The 22007-nt window shown below is 37.7% G+C and overlaps 1 protein-coding gene across 7 annotated transcripts in view; it reads left to right on the top strand.

Annotated features, from left to right (window-relative positions):
* sytl2a (synaptotagmin-like 2a) overlaps positions 1 to 22007 on the top strand; it is a 126261-nt gene that overhangs the window by 66375 nt on the left and 37879 nt on the right. For 3 of the 7 annotated variants that reach the window (XM_080197053.1, XM_080197051.1, XM_080197055.1), the window contains 4 exons: positions 2698 to 2764; positions 7579 to 7687; positions 15035 to 15916; positions 18124 to 20775. In XM_080197053.1, coding sequence (XP_080053179.1) covers positions 2698 to 2764; positions 7579 to 7687; positions 15035 to 15916; positions 18124 to 20775 — 3710 coding nt within the window. The remainder of the gene's footprint in view (positions 1 to 2697; positions 2765 to 7578; positions 7688 to 15034; positions 15917 to 18123; positions 20776 to 22007) is intronic. The other 4 variants (XM_080197052.1, XM_080197057.1, XM_080197058.1 and 1 more) reach the window with 4 other exon arrangements.

Consider the following 22007-nt stretch of genomic DNA (forward strand, 5'->3'; position numbering starts at 1 on the left):
GATTCGACTTTTGCATCACATCAGAGAACTCAATCAATGACAGACATTTTGAAATAGAAAAGAGGGCAATTTACTTTTTAGCTGATTTTAAATCCAACAACCTGGAAAAACAATCTCAATCGTGTAGTTTTTTTCCTTTTTTGTGATTTCAATCTAGAAAAGTGTTTTTCAAACTTTTTTCCCCAGGACCCAATTCTGCAAATAGCTGAGCTTTGGAACCCACGCCTTGTTCACTCATTCACCAGTATTTCCCCACATATAACACACATGGACTTTGTATCCTGTGTTAGCACAATTAACAGAACCATACCTCATCTATATACTGCTTTGTTCATGATTTTAATTTCTTCAGGCTAAATTGGGTAACGTTTCTTACAGTTGCACCAAAACAGGACACAGAAGTTATAGTTCTGTCATGGATTCTCCAGAGCAGCTCTCTCTATTAGATTCAGATCTTGGCCAGTAGGTACACTGGAAAATGAGTTTTCAAAACAAAATCAAAATTTGGAAAATGGCCTTTAGTACAAAAATAGTATAATGTTACATTTTGGGAGCATGTTGACGTGATAATGACCCGATGTTTAAATCGGAAGCTTTGCTGATTTCAGAAATGTTCAAAACAGAATTTTAATGAAATATTAGATTTCAAGGGCATTGCAATGGGTTAAATGCACATTTAAGCTTGAGATTTTTATTGTTTAAGCAGAATTTTTGTTTGTCGGGTGGTAGCTGAAAACAATCATCAGTTGACTGTTACGTCTATATAGAAATCACTATCATGAAGAGCTTGACAGATTTTGGGCTGGGTTTATTAAGACCAGAACAAGCTGTTATGTTTAAGTATAAGTGAGTGTATTGTTTGTGTCAAGTACTGGGGTCTTTGACCGTTTCTCGTAACAAAATGATCCCTGTTCACAGTCTTGCTCACAAGTGGAAGAAGCTCACCTCCAAGTGACCTTGCATGAAAAGAACGTATGTAGAGTGCTTGGCGCCAAACGATGTGCAGGATGCGCAGACCTCATTGTTGCCTGTTATGGTTGTAGACTACAAAGACGGTATAAATTGAAGCAGAGGGTTTGACTGCGTGTAGTGTGTAAAGTTCTTGGCGCCTAAATCAGGTAGTCTTTGGGGAATACCTCCAACCCTTTTTGTACACCTGTGACCCCCACTTTGAAAAAGCCTGATTTAGAATATGACTTGTATTTGTTGAGGTTGATTCAGTAAAGTTTATTTATTTATTAGTCACAAGGAAGGCTTACATTAACATTGTAATGAAATTACTGCAAAATTCCCCAAGTCACCACGCTACGGTGCCTGTTTGGATCAATGCACCTTCAGGAAAGCAATAGAGAATTATAACTATTACTTATTCCAATTCAAATATAACTAAGGATTCCTTTTGTGTTAATCTAACTAATTGACATGAAACTTATAGTGAATACTGTGTTTGGTCAGTTGTATGTGAGTCTTGCAAGTCTCTACCTTGACAGGGGAAAGAGTGTAGAACTCACTGATGTATCAAACTTGTGGGAAAGCATGCTCAAATGAATGTTTCTATCTGAGGCTACTCTCATACACAATAATGGCTAAAAATAGTATGAAAACTACAAGCAAAAGTATTATCTAAAATTTTCAGAGAACTCTAGCATCATTGAATTTTCTTGGAAGTTCATTTTACCAACAAATCTGAAATATAATTCTGTGCTTTAAAACTAGCTTCTGTGTCCTGTTTAGTTGCTTAGAAATGGTGTGATAATCATTAATAAACAAGCACTTTTCCAGCATGAACCAGTTGACTTTTAACAAAGTTAATAAACTCTAAAAGGTTAACTGCCTGTTTTTATTGGTTTTGCTGCAACTATCATGGTACAACTGATTAGCGTGTATATTTAAGACCAGAGTATATCATTACATGTCTTTTGTAATCCAAGGTTGAACCTGTATTTTTTTTTTATGGGCATGTCATTTTGCATGGCATGATTTGAGGCTGGATTAACTTTATTTTTTTTCTTTTTCTGTGACCTTTCACTTTGCATAAATTTTGGAAATGACAGTCTGAGAAGTTTAAGCTTGGTTGGAGCATGATTGCAACCCCTTGGTTAAATAATGTTAGCTTGCCTTCCCTGATTTATACCAAACAAGTTACGTGATCTTATTGTTCATCTTGGATATAATCTCATGACTCAGTATTTAAATAGATAACTCCCAGTAAACAGGATTTCTATGGACCAAATACAACTGAGAAATGATGATGTAAAGGGGACCATGTAAATGACAGGGTTCATTGCCTTTTTTTAACTTTAAAGCATGAGTAATAAGCACATTGTGGGAGTTGGCCAAGAGTTCTTCCCTTCTCTTAATCTTTTTGCTTAACACCTCGCTCGTTGAATAATAAAACCACCGTTGATGGAAGGTGGTTGTAATGCCATACAAAACTGAACATCCAAATGATTGTTTATCGACCTTCCAAAACAATGGTAATTTGGAGATGATATCGGCGGGTATTAGATGTCCATGAAACCAGATGGCAGCAGAAATGATTGAGTGAAAGGGTGGGGGAGGAGAATTGAGAGAAAGAAATGGTTATTTAAAATGCAGCAGACAGCTGCCTTTAGGAAAGGGTACTAAACTGAATTGTATTGTTCAGTTTGGAGTTGGGTCTGCTTTTTGATAATACATAAGCTTTTTCCTTTGCAGTACAACCTCGTGCAAAAACAACAGTGAACAACAGACAGCAAGGCAGAACACACTTACACCAGGAAAGGTACGTTTCACGATACTGTCTCAAAGATTTACTTTGTTGCTTTAAATTTGAGAAAAAAACGGATGTACTTTAGTTTGCTAATGGAACACTCGTGTAACTCAACTGTAAAAAACCAGCGTGATATCAAATCTGAACAGACATACTCATCATTTTCAAATTCTTTTATTCATTTGTGGGACATGGGTTTTGCTGGCTGGCCAGCATTTATTGCCCATTCTGACTTGTCTTTGAGAAGATGGTGATGAGCCACCTTCTCGAATTGCTGCAGTCCATGTTCTGTGGGTTGACCCACAATGCCATTAGGGAGGATTTAGACCCAACAACTGCAAAGGACTGGCGATATATTTCCAAGTCAGGATGTTGAGTGGCTTGGAGGGCAACTTGCAGGTGGTGGTGTTCCCAAGGGCAAGGGCAGCAGATCCATGGGAGTACCTAAGTATAATAGAGAAGGCAGAAATGCCTCTTCTTCTTGGATTGAATAACCTGCAAATGCAATTTAGTGAATTTCTTGCTTTCAGGCATGCTTTTCTATGAATGTAATTTTTAGTAGCAGTGAACTAGAGGACCAAAAGCTTTCTAACAGTACTGACAACTTATTGAGTGCTACTGAAAAAGGGATTCGCAAAGTGGGGAAAAATTTGGGATATCTGTTAGATTATGTTCTATTTTCCTTAAAATAAACAGCAAATGCTGGAATTCTGAAATGAAAATTGTTGGATATCCATTAAGAATTGTGTAGTTTTAAGGCAGGATTGTAAGGGTTAATGTGGGACTAGGAAACAGTACTGCCCAGGTTGTGATGTAGAGAGTCACGTGGAAATAGTAGAGGGTAGTAGTGAGTCTTATGGAAGTATCATATAAAGAATGTGTATGTAAAATAGTAATTGTTTAGTATTACAAGCTGATACACCACCTTATCATAAGACAATATACAGACCTGTACCATGGTGGTAGCAGGTGAAAGACCTCAAAATCCCTAATAATGAAGGAAGAAACTTCAGTCTGACCTGAGAGAAATGTGCCTAACCTGAAGATCTCAAATATACAGCTTGAGATTGTCCCTTAATCTCCAATACAGATTTGGAGCCTGAAGGGCAGAAGAAAGATCCATTCTCTTCATTTAAAAAATATTTAGCTTTTCTATTCCTACCAAAGAGGGTAATCCCACATTTTTGTTATAATTCATCTTTGCAATCTTTTAGACTTGAACAGGGTAGTCAAGCAAAGGACCCTGAACTTTTGCCCATGCTGGCACCTTGGAGAGATCGCTCCAGTTTTGATGTGGAGCATTAACACCAGAGTTGCTGGAGACAGCAGTTACGAGGATAAGCTCAACCTGATTGACATAGAGAACAAGTGCTCAAATGTGGCAGAGACTGCCATGCCAGAGTGGGGTTTCTGTGCCATTCCATGTGATGCTTAACAATTGATCATAGCACGAACCATAATCTGCTGCATAACCAAATTTTAACCCACCCAGTTAACTTTTGTATCCCTCTGAAGACTTTGTCCTACTTTCAATATGCTTTCTCATCCATCTGTATTGTCAATAAATTTGTTGTAATATATTCTTCCTTCATATGCCAATTTGTTTGTAACTTGGAGTAAACTGGAGATTATTACTTTTGCTGTTTCTTTTTCATTAGCCCCTAGCTGCTGATGTTTCCTCTGCAGAACTTTTTCTTAGACCTTAGCACTATGTAGGCTGCAACAACTGGATCTTCCCCTCTTACTCCAGCCCTGTGAAGATATCTCTAACTCTAACACTGGGCAGGCAATATAGCTTTTGAGAGTCATGTTCTTGCCTGTAGGAAACCATACCTATCCCTTTAACTGTACCATCCCTGACATTCCTTTTCACTCCATCATTGTGCTGTGGTCAATTTGCTTATTCACCCTTCCAGCCCTTCTCTTGTCTACACAAACTGCAAGAATCTTGTATCTATTGGACAAGTGCATGGGCTGAGGCTCCTCCAATGTTACCTTCTGGATCCCCATACCTACCTCACTCAGTCACAATAGCCACTCCCTGACTATGGAGTGGTAATTTTATCCCTCTCTGTTGCATACAGTGTCTATCTAAGCTTAGGCTCCTGTTCAGAGCTCTTCAGCTGCAGGTACTGAAACTGTAGTAGTTCTGGATGACACTAGTGCCTACCAGTTCTTGCATGCTACAGCCAGCTCACCTCACCTGTCCTTTCATCTCTTATTTTATTTAACTAACTGGGTTTCAAGTTAAAATATCACTCAATTGTCTATTTTTACAAAATCCACGATGTTTTCAGTCTTCTCTATGACGTAATGTGTTTTATCAATCCTATTTGTTTATAATGCCTATTCTCAAACCTACCTCTTGACCCTACTTTACCAAATTCCCACACTTCCCAAATTCCCTTGCACTTAATGAAATCTGTGCTCTGGTGAAGCTTCTATGTGTTAATACTCTAAATTTGCTAACCCTGATTTGAAATTTTAAATTTCCCAGCTTCTTGTTTAACTCCAAGCTCTAGTTTAGAGAGAGGACTAAAAAAATACTCGCTTTCTTGCGATGGCACACTTTTTTCACTTTTATCGAATTCTTGATTCGAATGTGGCCCTTTCACTCCCAGCTGAGCTCTTCATATTCTGCTCAATTCCCATTCCTCCTGTCTCGGACTTCCTCTGCTGCCACACATTATATCCTGCTCCAGTATTGCTTAGCTCCTGCTCCCCTGGGCTGACATCCTCTCTCAAAATTCCAAAGTAGAATGTCTCCTCTAGCTAAATTAAGAGGAATTATTTTTCTTGAGGGTTGAGATATTCTGTCAGTGTAAGCAGACAGGGTGGAGGGGAAAAAACACTTCCTCGTGAGATCAGATTAGCAGACTACTTATATTTAAAATCTCTTCTATTTCCCGGTTCTTAGTGCATTATTAAACATAAATGTGGTGTTCCCCGATAGTGTAAATGCATGAACAAAGAACATGTTAGAATGATCATTAAACAAACATCCCATTTTATTAAAGCTTTTATTTTCTGTGGATAATTTCTTGTACAGCCTGTTACTGTTAGCACAATTTGTTCATCTCATCTGGCTTAATGATTTATGAGACAATTTTTTTTTTATGTTTCACAATGCTTTTTATATGCAGTCAGCTTTGGTTCAATCATTGCGATCTTGCCTCAGAGTTAGTTGGCTGTGGGTTCAAGCTCATGACCTAAACTGCATGCCTAAACTAGGCTAACACTTCAATGCAGTACTGAAGGAATACCAAAGTGTCAGACGAGCTATATGTCTTGAGATGTTAAACTAAGGCCCTTCATATAGTTAAATATGAAGAATTGCGCAGCACTATTTGAAGAGCAGGAAATTCTTCCATTGTCCTCAGATTTATTTCTCAACCAATGCAACCAAAACAGATTTAACTGATCATATATCTCCTGTGGAAGCTGCTATGTGTAATATGGATGTCACATTAGCATGCACAATAACAGTGAGTACATATCAAATGTAATTCGATGGCTGTGACGTGTTAAAGGACATGGGTGAAGACATAAGATGCTATATAAATCCAAGTTCTCGTGGGACTTTAAACTTGTAAATATATGTAGACATTGCTCCGCCTCTTTAGTTCTGTTCAAAAAGTTGTAGTCAGCCAACCTCTCTTCAAAGTTCCAAGTCAAACTGATTTTGTAAAGAATCAAAATCTTTAGTATGATGATTGAAGCTTTGTGAATTTAAATCAATGACTGATCCAAGCTGCCAATAAAACACATTTTGAACAATTCACGCAGATTGTCTGTCTATATTTGAATTGAATGGCTTCGCCCCTCACTTGAACTGAGTTTATTGAAACAGAATGTAGCAAAAGAGAGCTGAAATATTTTTAATTGTGTGATACTAGCCCTTTTATGTACAATAGCCTGGTATTGGGTTATTTAATTTGGTCAAATATTAGACAGAAATACATGAAAATATTTATGACTGAGGGGGATCTAGTCAACATTCATACTGTAACAGTGCTAAAGCTTTGGTAAAGAAATGCTGAATTTTAGAAACCTTTCTTACCAGGTTTCTAAACTAATTCTGTTAACCATTAGTTTTGAGCTTATGACTAGTACTAAACTGTTATGTGCACATAATTGATCTCTATTTTACTGCTTTTTGGAAGTATAGAATAACATTTCTTCTAGGTTGTATGATGATAATAAGCATAACAGCCGAATCGCTGCTTACCAAATTATAGATTTTAAAATCATCTGATTTCATGGATTAGCAGGAGCCCTCCAGGAGCTGTCCATAACCCACATATGCCGTCTTCTCCCTGTACTTTTATTTTGTGTTTCAAAATCTACTTTCATATCTACTTGCTGTTTAAAAGCTGTTGTGATAGGTCATTCCATGTCCTAACCATCCTTTGCATTAAAAAAAATTAAAACTCTCCTTTTGTTCCTGCTAGTAATAGTCCTAAATTTATATCCTCTGGTAATTGATCATGAATCAATTGAAATAGATTGTCATAATTTTGCTGTATTAAAATCTCTCATTCTTTCAAATACTTCTAAAAATAAATTAATTTCTTTGCTCAAACATGAAGAGTTTACATAGTATATTCATAACAAAAACCCTCTCACCTTTTAATGCCATTTCAGTGAATTTCTCCTGCACCGTCTCCATTCCTAAAGAATTAAATTGATACTTTTATTGTATTTGGCCCTCTGGATATTTGCAAATAGTTTATCTGTAACCACACTGAATTTCTGTCAGCATCATTTGAAACTTTGTGTTTTTGTTGTGAATCATTTAATAATCCTAAATTTCTGACTATTTTCAGCATAGAGAAAATCCTTTCAACAAGTCCTTTTCAGATGATGATATTCCAAATGGAGAGAAACAATTGCTATCAACTGGAACAGAGTCAACATCTATGACTCCTGTGGCAGGTAATTACCAATAAATCATTTAGATTAAATATTTATGCTACAGGATATATTCTCTTTTAAACTGCAAGGTGTTCTTTTGGGTTGGACCTTGGGTAGATATTCCACTACTTGGTAGCATATTTTGTCTGTATTGGACTGCTTGATATCCTCATACAATGGAGTGCAGATGAACTGGGCAACAAACCGTTATAATTGCAAACGGCAGCCAAAGCCACCAGCATTAGGTTGTCTCAAATTTAATTTGATATTTTGCGGTATTGTATACAGTTGTTGTACCTTTTCTGTATAGCATTACTTGGAGTGAGTATGATTCCCCTGCACAGGTAGCATATTAAGTCCTCAACTCCATTAACAAGATTTGAGAAATCATTCCTGTCTTTTGTTTAGTTTACAAAAATCACTCAAAACTTTATTCGTGGATCATAGGAAATAGGAGTAGGCCATTTGGCCCTTTCAGCCTCCTTTGCCATTCAGTAAGATCAGGCCTGATCTGATTGGCCTCAATACCACTTGCATGCCCCCAACCCTCTCATTCTCTTTTAATAAAAAATCTGTCTAATGCAATCTTGGATGTATCCACTGATCCAACCTCCATTGCTTTCTGGATTAGAGAATTCAAAAGATGTGACTTTTGGGAGAAGAATTCCTCCTCATCTCCATCTTAAATGGGAGAATCCTTAATTTGAAATTGTGCTCTCTCGTTCTGGATTTCCCCATGAGAGGAAACGTCCTCTCAGCATCTACCCTGTCAAGCCTGTTCAGAATTTTGTTTCAATAAGATAACCTCTCATTCTTTTAAACTCAAATGTGTATAGGCCCAATCTCCTTGAGCTTTCCTCATAAGATAACCATTCATCCTAAGAATCAATCTCGTGAACCTTCTCTCAGCTGCCTCCAGTGCATGTTTATCCTTAAATAAAAACTGAAGACCATACTCTGGTTGTGGTCTTCCCAATGCCAATTCTAGCAAGATGATTTGGCTCTTTAATTTGCCAATAGATGTGGACATTTGGATTTCCAAAAGACATTGGGTAAGGTGCCACATAAAAGGTTACTGCACAAGATATAAGCTCATGGTGTTGAGGGTGATATATTAGCCTGGATAGAGAATTGGCTAACGAATAGAGAATAGAGTTGGATGGAGGTGATATTGTGGCTATGTTCAATGATGATGTGAAGATAGGTTAGAAAGCAAGTTGTGAGGAGGATACAGAAAGGAATTTTCTGCGCAGTGTAATGCATATTTCACAGAGGCAGCCCACCATTGGCCGGCAGCAGGATCTTCTGTCAATGGAGTTTCCCATTGAATGCACCCCTTGGTGGTGGTGGTGGGGGTTGGGGGGGGGTGCAGTTGCTATCGGCAGGGCCGATAGATGACATTGGTGTGAGTGGCCGGAAAGTTCCAACCACGGAGTCTGTAAAGGGATATTGATAGGTTGTGAATTGGCAAACGTTTGTCAGGCAGAGTATAATAAGGGGAAAATGTAAGATTGTCCGCTTTGTCAGATAGAATGGAAATGAAAATAATATTTAACTAGACAGAGAGACGAGATAATGCTGTGATACAGTGGGATCTGGGAGTCCAATTACAAATGTTAGATGCAAGTATGCCAAGTAATGAAGAAGGCAAATTGCATGTTTTTTATTACAAGGGTGGTGAGATTTTAAAAAAAACTAAAGAAGTCGTGCCACAACAGCAGAGCATTGGTGAGACTTCATCTAGAATACTGTGAGCTGTTTGGTTTTCTTAGAGATATATTTGCATTTGAAGCAGTTCAGAAAAGGTTCAGATTCCTGGAATGAAGGGGTTATTTATGAGGAAACCTAGAGTAGGTTGGACTCTTTTTTTGAGTTTAAACTGAGGTGATCTTATTTAAAATATATAAGATTCTGAGGGGATACAGGGTAGATGCTTAAAGGATGTTTTCTCCTTGTGGGGGAATCTAGAACTATGAGGTACAGTTTCAAATAAGGTCTGCCATTTAAGTCCGAAATGAGAAGGAATTTATTTTCTGTGGGTTGTTATTCCTTGGAATTCTCTTCCACAGAGAGCTATGGAGGCTGGGTCATTGAATGTATTAAAGGCAGAGTTGGATGGATTTTGTTTGTCAAAGAAGTCACGGGTTGTGGGTGCTGGTATGGAAGTGGAGTTAAGGCCAGAATTGAATGGCAGAGCATGCTCAAAAGGCTGAACAGATTATTCCTGCTCCCATTTCTTGTGAACATACCTTGAGGAGAAAAGGTTAATGAAAACTATTCCCTCTATTCAGTGACCATGTTCATTGGGATGAAGCATTATGAAGGCATTCTTTAAAAGTAACAAGGAGAGTGAATGTTTGAAAATTTGGTTTAATTTTTATGTATGAAGTTTCTCAGCAAAAAATATTTTAAACTTTAGTTTGCTCATCTTGATGAGTGCAAATGTTCATTTGGTGAATAGAATGCTTTAGAGTCATGGTCATATAGCACAGAAACAGGCTCTTTGGCCCACCATATCTATGCCAATCATCAAATAGCAATCTCTGCTAATCCCATTTACCAGCACTTGGACTATAGCCTACTATGCCTCGCTGATTTAAGTGCTCACAGGCATTTTTTAAATTGTCCAATATCCCACTATTAAACTTTTAACAAAATACATAAAAATTAATTTGAAAAGAAAAATCCACTCCTCCTCGTTATTTTTAAAGGCTGGTTCGATAACCATCCACATTAAACACATCTAAATCTGAAATAGCAGAGTTGATTAAGAGGGAGTTTACTCTGCATCCAGCGAATTATATATTTTTCCAAGTGGATGCAAATGGATACCCTTTAACAATCACAATGAAAATACACTCATTCTCAAATGTAACAATTTCTGAATGAAATTATCAAAAACAAGAATCATATGCCGTAAATAATGTTTGGTTTTATTTAGATCAAAAAATTCTTCAGCTGCAATCCTGACCGTTTCACCAGTATCTTGCCTATGCCTTTTGACAATGCCCATAGTGCAGGTTGTAAATTATTCCTAAGGGCATCTGTTTTACATAAGTACTTGTGCCAATGTAGATGCATCTTGAGCATCTGCTTTTTCCATGCTCCAGTTTATGACAAAGCTAATTAAGAATTATTTAACTGAGAAGAACATGACTGAAGTAAATTTGACTTTTTCTGAAGAACACTGATGACTCGTTGCAAATGTGCCCATGAGAAAAAGAGTTGGTACTTTTGGAAAACAGGAAGTTTGTCTTATGCATGTCAGGACACTAATTTTCTACAAACAGAACCACACATTTGATGAGTTAGATTGTAAGCTGATTTGAGCCATATTGCCTCAAGTTACAGAACAGTCTGCTATTCAGATATGTAGGCCACACTTCGAATTTGCTAATTTGTGTTTACCCTCAAGAGTTAGGATTTAAAGATATAATTTGTCATCCACTGATAGACTAGCATTGCAATTTCAGTGGTGTTCAATTTAAATGGTGCTCTCCTGTCACATTACAGTGCTAGTTAAATGTATGTAATACCCATACATATGGGTGGCACAGCCCAGTGGTTGGCACTGCTGCCTCACATGCCAGGCATCCAGGTACAATTCTGGCCTCAAGCTACTGTCTATCTGAAGTTTGTACATTCTCATCGTGTCTATGTGGGTTTCTTCAAACTGCTCCAGTTTCCTCCCACAATCCAAAGATATGTTGGTTAGATTGATTGGCCATACTAAATTGTGCCTTGGTGTCAGGGGAACTAACAGTGTAAATGGACAGGGTTGTGGGGATAGGGCCAGGGTGGGATTGCTGTCAATGTGCAGGCTTAGTGGGCTAAATGGCTTCCTTCTGCACTCTAGGGATTCTATTCTACATAAATTTAATTTTTTAGTTGTATGTGAAAAAGTTAGAGGAATCAGTAATTAGATTATGTCTTTTTCTTAAAAGGTTTATTACTTGCTCCACTGTTTCTCATTCTTATGTTTGCTTTCAATTTATCCATTTTCATGATGTCTTTTATAGAATAATTTGTTTTCTGTCCTCCTCCTGGACTATCATGGCACTGGTTTTATATTGCTTTACGTTCTTTGCAGGAAATGTTCTTGGAGACGAGAATTTTTGGGTTAATATAATGTATGTTTATATTAGTGCTGATCAATGCTTTATGCCATTATCTTTGAACCATTGCCTTTGGCCATGTCACTAATTAAGCTATCTCAAATCTTCAGTTAATGTAAATATTTTCAGTACAAAGCAACTTGGTACTACTTACAAAAGTCAATATTTTCATTTGTTTTTCCCATCACTATTCAAGACTGGCACCAGAAACTAGGAACCATTGTATTGCCAGCTGTGACTCGATTAGTACAGGCTTAGCAAGTTGCAGGTTTAAAGCCCACTCCAGAGACCAAAACACAAGTCTGGGTTGATCCTACAGTGCTGAAAGTACCAAACTGTCAGATGAGATGTTAAACTTGTTGCATGTTGATTGCGATTGGCTAACGAAGCTTGTGGAGATGTAGGTATGTCTGACCATAACAATTGTTATGTAGACAAACAACTATTTTACAAGATTTATAAGACTATAGATATTATTCATCTAAGCCATGAGCTTTCTCCTATTAAACTCCTAGTCATGTGACTCATTGTGTGGGTGGCACTGTTTGTTCAATCCCATACATCAACTCTTTTTTTCCATTCTGCACACCCTAATATTACATCTCTTATAGCACCCCTCCCCTCTTTGTCCAAATATATTTACATACTGTCCCTTCCACCCCCAAGACTCTGACTTTATAGGTTTAAATGATCTGAGAGTTTCACACCTTTCCCTGATTTTGTCCTTGAGGCTTGGAAGATCAGTAGTCTCCCCTTGGACTCTTTTTCTTTGACAAGGTTGGTCTTTGTAAGAACTGCCATATCTGATGGATTGCCAATTTGACAGTAAACAGCTAGTTTTCACCAAGATATAATGGAAAGCTCACTTTGAGACATGAGGGATATGCCAATAGAGATGCAGTAGCAAACATTTAAGATGTTTCAGGATACACAGTATAGATCCATTCAGTTTTCCTTTGCATGTCTTTTTGCTTCTACACAATCCACTCCAATAGCTGTTGCATGGATGGTAGAAGGCTGCTGTCTTTAAGTGGAGGAGATTGCTGATGACCATAAGCAGCTTGAACCCAGAAGGCCTGGTTTCAGATTGCACCATCCCTACATGGGCTGCAGCAGTTTGACCTGACTGGCTGATGGGCTACAACACGGGCACTTGCAGATTGGCAAGGGTGGGTGTATAAATATTGTGATCCTGAGAGAGGTCAGCAGATTCGTACTCCATGGAGCTACTATCATTGAGAGGCAATGCTTCATCAATCCCAGTAACCTGCTGGGAAGACGTTGCTAAACTGTTACCCTGAAAGCCCTTAGCACACTCGTAATCCATAGCCAAGATGGCAGTAGTCTGAGCTTTAATGCCTGACATTTTAAAGTCTGACATTGAGTGGCTGCTGCATATGCTGCACTTGAAGCTAAGGTAATAGCCTTCAGACACTACAAAAAGCATGCAAATGGAGGTGATGACCATGCTGGAAAGAATGGATTATGCACAAAGCCCTGTGGCAATTGGTGCTGGGCTCTTCTCTGCTCTTTGACATTGAGCACAGGCTTCCAATGTGCCAAAGATTTCAAGGAGCGCACCCTTTGACTGTTTTCTGTAGCTTTCCCCATTTGGAGCAGAAATCCTGTGTGACGTTTCCCCCCAAGTGAGCTGGCACTCTCGCTGTCCTTGCCCTCTGCACTGGCTGTAGGCCACTTATGTCATGTGTCTCACCTCATATAGACTCTGTCTCTGACGTATCCTCAAATTATGCACAGGTGTCAGTTTGAGTTAATGGCTGAGATATGAAATTGAATTGGCATTTAGTCATCAAATTTGTCAATTTTGCTGTTTCTCCATTGTTCCGTGAAGTAACATTTCTTCTGTATCTGGAAAAGGAAAGACACTTTTCAAGTCAGAAACAATCGGGGGAAAAGAGCAGAAGGATTAGGTAGAGGACGTTCAGTGGCTTCTGTCCCACTGCTGGCCAGGAACGAAGCAGTTGTCACATCCAGTAATGGGCAGTACTGTCTCTTCTAGCTCTTGTAGCTGCTTGTGTACCACTGAAGTCTCCCAATCTATTTGGATGATCTGGCTGACATGGTTGAATAACTGACATTGTGAGCATGCTGAGAATTGGATGTAAGCTTGCATAAGTGCCAAGAGTGGGTGGCACAGTGATTAGCACTGCTGCTTCACAGTGCCAGGAACCTGGGTTTGATTCTGCCTTGGGTGACTGTGTGGAGTTTGCACGTTCTCCCCGCATCTGTGTGGGTTTTCTCCTGGTGCTCCGATTTCTTCCCATAGTCCAGCGTTGTGCAGGTTAGGTGGATTGGCCATGGCAAATTACCCCTTATTGTCCCTAGATGTTAAGCTAGAGGAATTAGCCATGGTAAAAGTGGGGGATAGGGCGGTGGGGAAGACCTGGTTGGAGTGCTCTTTTGGAGAGTTGGTGTTGACCCGATAGGTCAAATGACCGCCATTTATACTGTAGGGACCTTAAGATTTTGAAGGGATTCTGAGTTAGGGTACAAGGAAGCATACGTCAGGTATGAGTATCATTGAAAGGGACTGTTGGTAGCTGAGTGAAGAGGTGTGGTGAATTGAGCTATTTTAAGAGTGCAGATTAGTTGTGTATCTCTCCCTGCACTTAATTGTTTGGGGCGATTCAACCTTGCTCTTCAGGATTTCACTTTATAACCATAATGTTATATTTTCCTAGCTTTCGTTATCTAATACAAATGGTATGTATGATTTTGATAAAGTGTGCAATTTAATTGATTCTGTTTGTCTAAATGTCTAATGACCATTCAAATAACTGAAGTTTTGAAATGTAAACTAGGCAATACTTCATTTTAAGTATGAAATTTGCAGTTTTCAAGTACTAATTCACAGTTGCATTTCCCACAGACATTAATAGTTGGAGGTTATGCATGGTTAGCAATAACAATTTCAAATTTTAGTTCTGGTAGAATTGATAGTTTTTCTCTTATAGCTGCTGTAATGTTTTAACATTTTACATCATCAGCATGATTTTAACCTTCATTGCCATTGATTAATCTAGATGCCTTCATTCATTCCTCCTTGGGTTGTGAAAAATTCTGTTTTGAGAGTGTGGATTTGAAATGTACAGATTAAACTTGATACACAATTGTTTTAATATCTTAAAAGCATTAATTACAGTTGCACTTTTAGATGTAATTTACTGATTCTAAACTGTAGTTGTTGAAATTGTTTTTATCCCTGCCATTGTATACCCTTGTTTTCTTCCAGAGAAGTTGTCTCATCCAAAGGATAATGTTTCCAGATTACATTCTCCCACAAATGAATTTTTTGAAATTAAGAAACCATCTCCTGCACAGGATAATAATCATTTGGAAAGAACGCAAGTGCCAAAGCTAAGGACTAATTCTTCTAAACTGCAAGAGTCTGTGACCAAAAGTGATCAACTTCGTATTGCACCAGGACAGAAAAATTTGAATGGTTTTAATGGTAACTCAACACCTCCTAAAAGCATTTTGAAACGTAGCCCAAGTTCAAGCTCCAATGATTCTGAAATTTTACACGTTGGTGTTCAGGACTCAAAGAGCAAGATACCTGCCTGTGCTGAAACCATTCCAGAAGGACCAACAGAGATGAATACAGCTGTGAATAACGAAGAATTGTTTGCACCCAATAGTCTTGAAAAGTCAAAGCAAGTCAGATTTTCTACAAATGTGGATGAAAAGAAGATATTACAGTCGCTAGAGCCTCATAGTTTAAATGAAGTTTCCAAAATTGGTGAAGATTCTTTTCTGGATAGTGATTATTTACAGGAAACAGATGAAGGAAATGCAGGCAGAATGGACCATGTAGAAGATGAGAATTCACATAAGGCCAATGAATTTTCTGATTTGCATCATTTATCTTCTCCTTTACAAACACAACCATTGTACTTGAACCAAGATGATGATGATGGTAATGTTATGTCCAACATAGACTCTCAGTCCATCCCATCAACAAATACAACAAATCATACAAATAGTCACTTGGCAAATAATGGCTCTGCTATTCTAACTAACCAAGTCCATGAAATGGACACAGGTGAGATACTAACAGAAAAGGAAGCCAACAGAAGATTGAATCCTGCATCAGATCCATCCTTTCACAATGTTGGTAAGATGGCTATTAAAGAAAGAAACATTGTCAATCAGAATTGTGTCAATCATTCTGTTTTCTGCTGGTGGTATGATTACATGTTGATTTTCATCTGTTTAAACTTCAACTTTCTTCTTTTAATTTCACCACATCTAAGATTCTAGGAAACTGTGCTACAAGCCTTTTTGGGGGAGAAATGTAATACAAAATGAAATAAGGCAGTTGCAACTTATTTCTTTGAGGATGGTTAGAATGCTCTGAACATTTTTGAAACAAACTCCTCTTATGACATCCTGAATAAGCACTTTATCATGTGAAGTGGTCAATTGACACTGTGAGCAATAACTTCTGTTTGCTAATCACCAGATATTTTGGCTACAATTCAGAGCATATACAATCTGAAACATGAAGGAAATGAATGTTAAAATAATAGTTAGACATAAGAGGCAAGTTCAGGATTAATAAACCACATAATTACATTTGCAAACATTTTAAAAAAAAACTAGCATGTGAATTAGAGTTCACTGTTTTTGGAACAGTAGGCGAGACAAAAGCTGTATAAGACTTGGATCCCCCAAAGTTTGCATTCCGTACCTGAAATCTGACTTTGGGGACCATGAGATACATTCTGCATGCACTTTAAATCTGAGATGAAACCTTTGTCTTGCTAGGGTCCACCTGTTGGGCAGATTTGCATGTCAAGCTCATCTTATCCATATTTTGCATCCAGTTAAACCAGAGACTTAGTTTATCACTGGCTACAGATCAATAATGAATAATGAGGCAGTTTACTGGAGTTGTGAAAATTTGGACAACCTTTTGATTTAACTGCAAGCTTTGAGTTTTATGGACACCTTAAAATACTTTATTTTATGTTCTAAATTTGCCTTTTTCACACTTCTTTCATTTGCCTGAGCAGCAGCTTTCAGCAGTAATCCTGATCTGATTCCTTCTCTGAGGAGAAACTCTAGATTGCTGAAACTTGCTGCCTGAAATCTGATGCAAATGGCTGTAGATTATACAGTTGATACCATTAAGTAATGACAACTCGTTGAACGCCAGCGAGACAAACCATTCATCCCAGGTTAGCACTGGAGATCAGTTGTAACTTTCAGCTTTTTCTCATCCAGCTCAGCACCTATTTGTTAAAGTTTAAATGGAAAAGCTTAAGCAAGCTACTTCATATGGTTTTGGAATTTTTGTATTTGGCAACATTATTCATTTATGTTGATGATACAAAATTTTGCCCTTTATCAGAATATGCATCCTGAAATAATATAAAATATGTAATCATTTGCTTGCTTTGGTTTTTCTCCTCTCCAAACAAAAAAGGATTGTTGGACAGGTTTTTCTTTGCCGTCAAGATGGCACTTCTGTAAAACAAATTCTCCCCAGCAATTGTAATTTTGTCTACTATCTGTTGCAGCATAAGTGCTTCCCTTTGTTAGAGTAGACAAACAGCAAACTGTAGTTGATAGCCAGTCTCAAATGGTTTCTTTTAACAGTGCTAACCAAATGCACCTGTCTTGAGGTAGATTGTTCCTGGGCCTTGTTCACAATTTGACGTTCTGCTACAACTTGAAGAAAATCCAAATAAAGCAATCCTTTTTATGTTAACCGCAGGTGATACTGAAGCACGTGAAAGCTTTTTTCTTGATATTTCAGAGGTAAACCTGTGATATTTTCTGAATATCATAAAATTAAGTAATATACTTCAACAATAATCTCAAATTTGTCTTTTTATGTAGCTCAGAATCTGAATGAACAGCATTGAGACTTCCATTCCAATGGGTTTTGGTTCATTTCTGATGTTCATTATTTAGCATTTTTTGCAGTGTAAAATCTAAATAGATGTTGAATAATATAAAGTACAATAAATTAAAGACATACTTTTGTTATGATTTAATATAGATGCAAGTAGATTTCTTTATTTAGTAGAACTGTTTTAGAAAACTTACTGTAGAATGGTTGCAGACAATATAAACCGGTGAATGCTTACCCTGTTTTTGCGTCCTTCTGACTATTGTTTTACCAAAGGTGTATACCCATTTAAAGTAAATGGGTCATTGCCTCTTAACAGATGATTTTCAGGAACATGTTGAGCATTCATCTGTTAATAGCAACTTATTAGTTTCATGCTAAGTAATTGCATATGAAATGCATTTATTTGCCTACCTATCTCATAAGGAAGAATAAACAATGTATTCCTATTTATTTCATTCCAGATAAACGGATACTTCACAATGATTTTGAGCCTCCTCAGGTGTCTAATCAGCAAGCTACAAAAATATCCCAAGGTAAGCACGTTAACTTCGCGGTGCCTCTCTTCAAGACTGCACCAACTGAACAGACACATGAAGCTCATTCTTCACAGTCTCAAATGCTTGATAAATATACTGTGGAGAACATGAAGGCAGCTGATGAATCCATATCAAAGGTGTTGGATTGGTTCACCAGAAGTGAAGAAATGAAACCTCCACCTGAACCAACAGTAGAGAACAAACCAGAAGCTGTGATCACAGTAAATGCAAAGCTGGATGCTGAGTGCTCACATAATGAAGCTGATGCATTTATTAAAAAAAACCAAATGCTGCCAAACTTAAATGCCAAAATCCATGAGCAAGGACAACAAGATATCCAATTGCAGGAAGATCAAACTCTGACAAAAATTGATCTCTCTGATAAATTATTAATTCCAGAACCAGTATTTTTGGAGGAGAAAAATAAAACTGGAGCAAAAAATGATTTTCAGATTAACTATCCACTTTCTCAGAACATATTCCACTCTTCTAATGATGAACAGCAGCACAGGAAACTAGAGGAAGATAAAGAGCCAGCAATCTTAAAATCCTTCCCTGAGAAAGGGAGGACTAGGGCAAATGAAACTGCAAAAGAGACGGAAAACTCTCGATCAACCTCAGAAGATACTGACTTTTTCCTCATTGCTACTGATAAAAATAGTGCACAAGAGACAAAATCAGGATCAGAAAGTAGTGGGTGGCATGTAGATGAATTTACAACCTTACCAACAATTCCTGCCAAAACTACAACAAAGCCAGCACTTCCCACTTTCCAAAAACATTCACCAAAACACACAACTTTATTCCAGAAAAATGCTTTTGCAAATGCAGTGTTTGAAAGGTCGATCAAAAAAGAAAATGCCATTGACGTGAAATCATCCAATTCCAAGTTGGCAAACAAAGGAACTAATTCAGTGACTACTGAAAGTTTGTATCCTGTGGCCCTTAACAATAAAGTAGCACAAGATTTAGACCATACCAAAATCAAAAATGAACCAAGTAATGATGAAATGAACCAATTAAAAACAAATAGAAAAAGCCATGTAACTACATGGGAGAGACCTTCCTTGGAAAAAGTAAGGCAAGGGACAGAAAATTTGCATGCACCTGTAAATGTTCAGTCAGCTTCAACAGAAAGCACAGCCCTTAGTACAACAGAAGCAAAGAGCCTATTTACCATGCAGAATGAACAAGAAACCAATGTTTTACAAGGAAAAAGATATAATAATGTCCTAGATTTGGAACAAACCTTGAATGATGAGGAAAATAAAACTGAGGTGGATCTCCACTTAGAGAAGGACACCGATTCATTTCCTGGACAACCAAATCTGGAACAAACGTTGAATGATCAGGAAAATAAAACTGAGGAGGGCCTCAACTTGGAGAATGTTGCAGATGCAATTCCTGTAATAGAAAAACCTTTCACTATAGTTTCAATCAAGAAAAGAGTATGCAATGTATCCGATAATCCTCCTGTCAATCAAACAGAATTCATAAACCTAAGAAACTTTTGGGATAAGGAAACTAAAAGAGACAAGGGTGGTGATGCTTCATCAGCACTTGCAAAAACACCAGATGGCAAACATCGAATGATCACAAAAAGACCAACAAGCACTGAAGCAGAATTGTCACTAGAAGCAAAACCTTTGGTGAATAGGAAACCTATACCTATTCAAAGAGTTCAAACTCCTTTAAATTCTAATGAACTCTCCAAAAATGACACAAAAACCCAGCTATATAGTGGACCAAGTGTCCAAGAAAGAATGCAGCAGATACTTCAACTGAGAGAGACTCAAACCACGAAGAAAAAAATGAACACCAAATATTTCCCCAAAGTTCTCCCCACCGAACCTGAGGAAATCAAAGTAAAATTGAAGAAAGCAACTAATGTGTCAAATGAAAATAAACTTCTCGCCGTGCCCAGTGATTTCCAGAGACACTTTTCTGAAGTAGAGCTTAGTGTCAATGAACCAATTGATAGAAGAATCGAAAATAATGAAGAAGAAAATACTCCAGATAAGAGATTTCCCAGCCAAATCAGGGGTGATCTAAAGTCATCTGGTATATCTTATCAGGATGCAAATTTATCAGTTGGGAAAAGTTCTTCCAGTCAAGTGAGCAGTAATGAAGAAAACCTTAATTTGTTTGCAGGACATTCCTTGGATGTAGGAGAAAGTGACATCTTCCAGAAGAAACTGAACAAATGTGATTCATTGGACAACATTATCCAGGGTAGTCTGAAGTCAGGTGACCCATATTTTGAAGAAAAGAGCCTAATACCTGTTAAAACAGATCAGCACTCCCAGTATGAAGAAGATCCAGGAACAGATTTAGACCAGGATGTGGGAGGTTTTGACTCAGAAGACCAATTTCGATCTGAGTTGAACCTTGAGTCTGGAATTACCAAGATGAGCAGCTTCAAGGGAAGTGATGCTCATCCTTTCAAAAAACCTGCAGCAAAGTTCAAGTCAAATATACCTTATAATCCATATCAAGAAGTTTCACCTAAAAATGTATTGTCAAACTATCCAGGAGGAAATGACCACTTGCATGCTGAATCTCAGAGGAGTTCACTCAGTGAGCATCAGCGTTAATTTATTTTTATTGGCATAGTGGGCTATTCTGTGTTCCTTTTTTTTCCTCCTTGATTGGGTTACATTTTCTATCCACTTTTTTGATCTTGAATATAATTGATTATACATTTCCACCAATCATCTCTTGATCTTGTGTCGATATTGGGTTCAACTATGGGTTTTCTGTGTGGTAATGTCAAGACTTGAGAAAAACACTTTAATGCAAGAAAAACACTTCAGTGCAACCAATGCTAGCCTAGTTCCAGGATCAGAATAATTGCACTCTTTCTTGATGATTTTCCCTGGTGCTACAAAGTTTAACAGCTCCTTTCTATTAAGTGGGTGTGAAATGCTTCTATTACAAGACATAAGAATAATGCTTGTTCTGTAAAATATTAACTTTTTTCCTAAAATTATTGCAACCAGGCTGTTGGTGCATTGGACTGACTCACTTCATACTACTGTTGCAACTGGATGAGAAGATTGCAGGGTCAAGCCTACTCCTAAGAGTTGACCTCATGGTCTAGGATGGTACTGCAGTGCAAAACTTGAGTGATACTCTTGAGATGTTGCCCTCATACAAGAGGATAAAATGAAGATCTATCACTCCCGTTTTTTAAGTAGACTTTAAAAATCCCATGGCAGTAGTCTAAAAAGAACAGATTACTCCGTTTTGTGGCTAACATGGCTTGAGGGGACAATCTTATGTTAAAAAAAAATACCATTATGAAACTTTATTATGGGATATTAATATTGCAAATGTAAAATAACAACGCATTCCGTTTTTGAAGCATTTAGAGATATTTGGGATTTGGACAAATTTAAATCTTTTAAGGCTTGTTCAGTCAAAGCCATTTACTGATGCATCACTTTTAATACCTGTGCAAGGGAATATTGTGAAGTGGGATGGTAGTATGTTGTTAGCTGGTTAATGTACAGTTGCAGTTGTGCTGTATTTACAACTATGACTTAAGATATCATGGGTATCTCAACACATTTGTGGAAGTTACAGTAGCTTTATTGACCAAACTTGTACTGGTATTTTTCCACACTTCATCAGACTACAAACACACGCTTTTCTCATTTTCCGAAATGCACTGCAAACATGAAAAACTATAATATCTATGTGGACATACAACATTAACTCTACCTTATAAAGAGGAGGCGATGGCCAAGTGTTTTTTTTAATTTGTTCGTGGGACATGGGCTTCATTGGCTGGCCAGCATTTATTGCCC

Source organism: Carcharhinus amblyrhynchos, chromosome 10, assembly GCF_965287045.1.
Source record: "Carcharhinus amblyrhynchos chromosome 10, sCarAmb.v2.hapA, whole genome shotgun sequence".
Taxonomy (NCBI): Eukaryota; Metazoa; Chordata; class Chondrichthyes; order Carcharhiniformes; family Carcharhinidae; genus Carcharhinus; species Carcharhinus amblyrhynchos.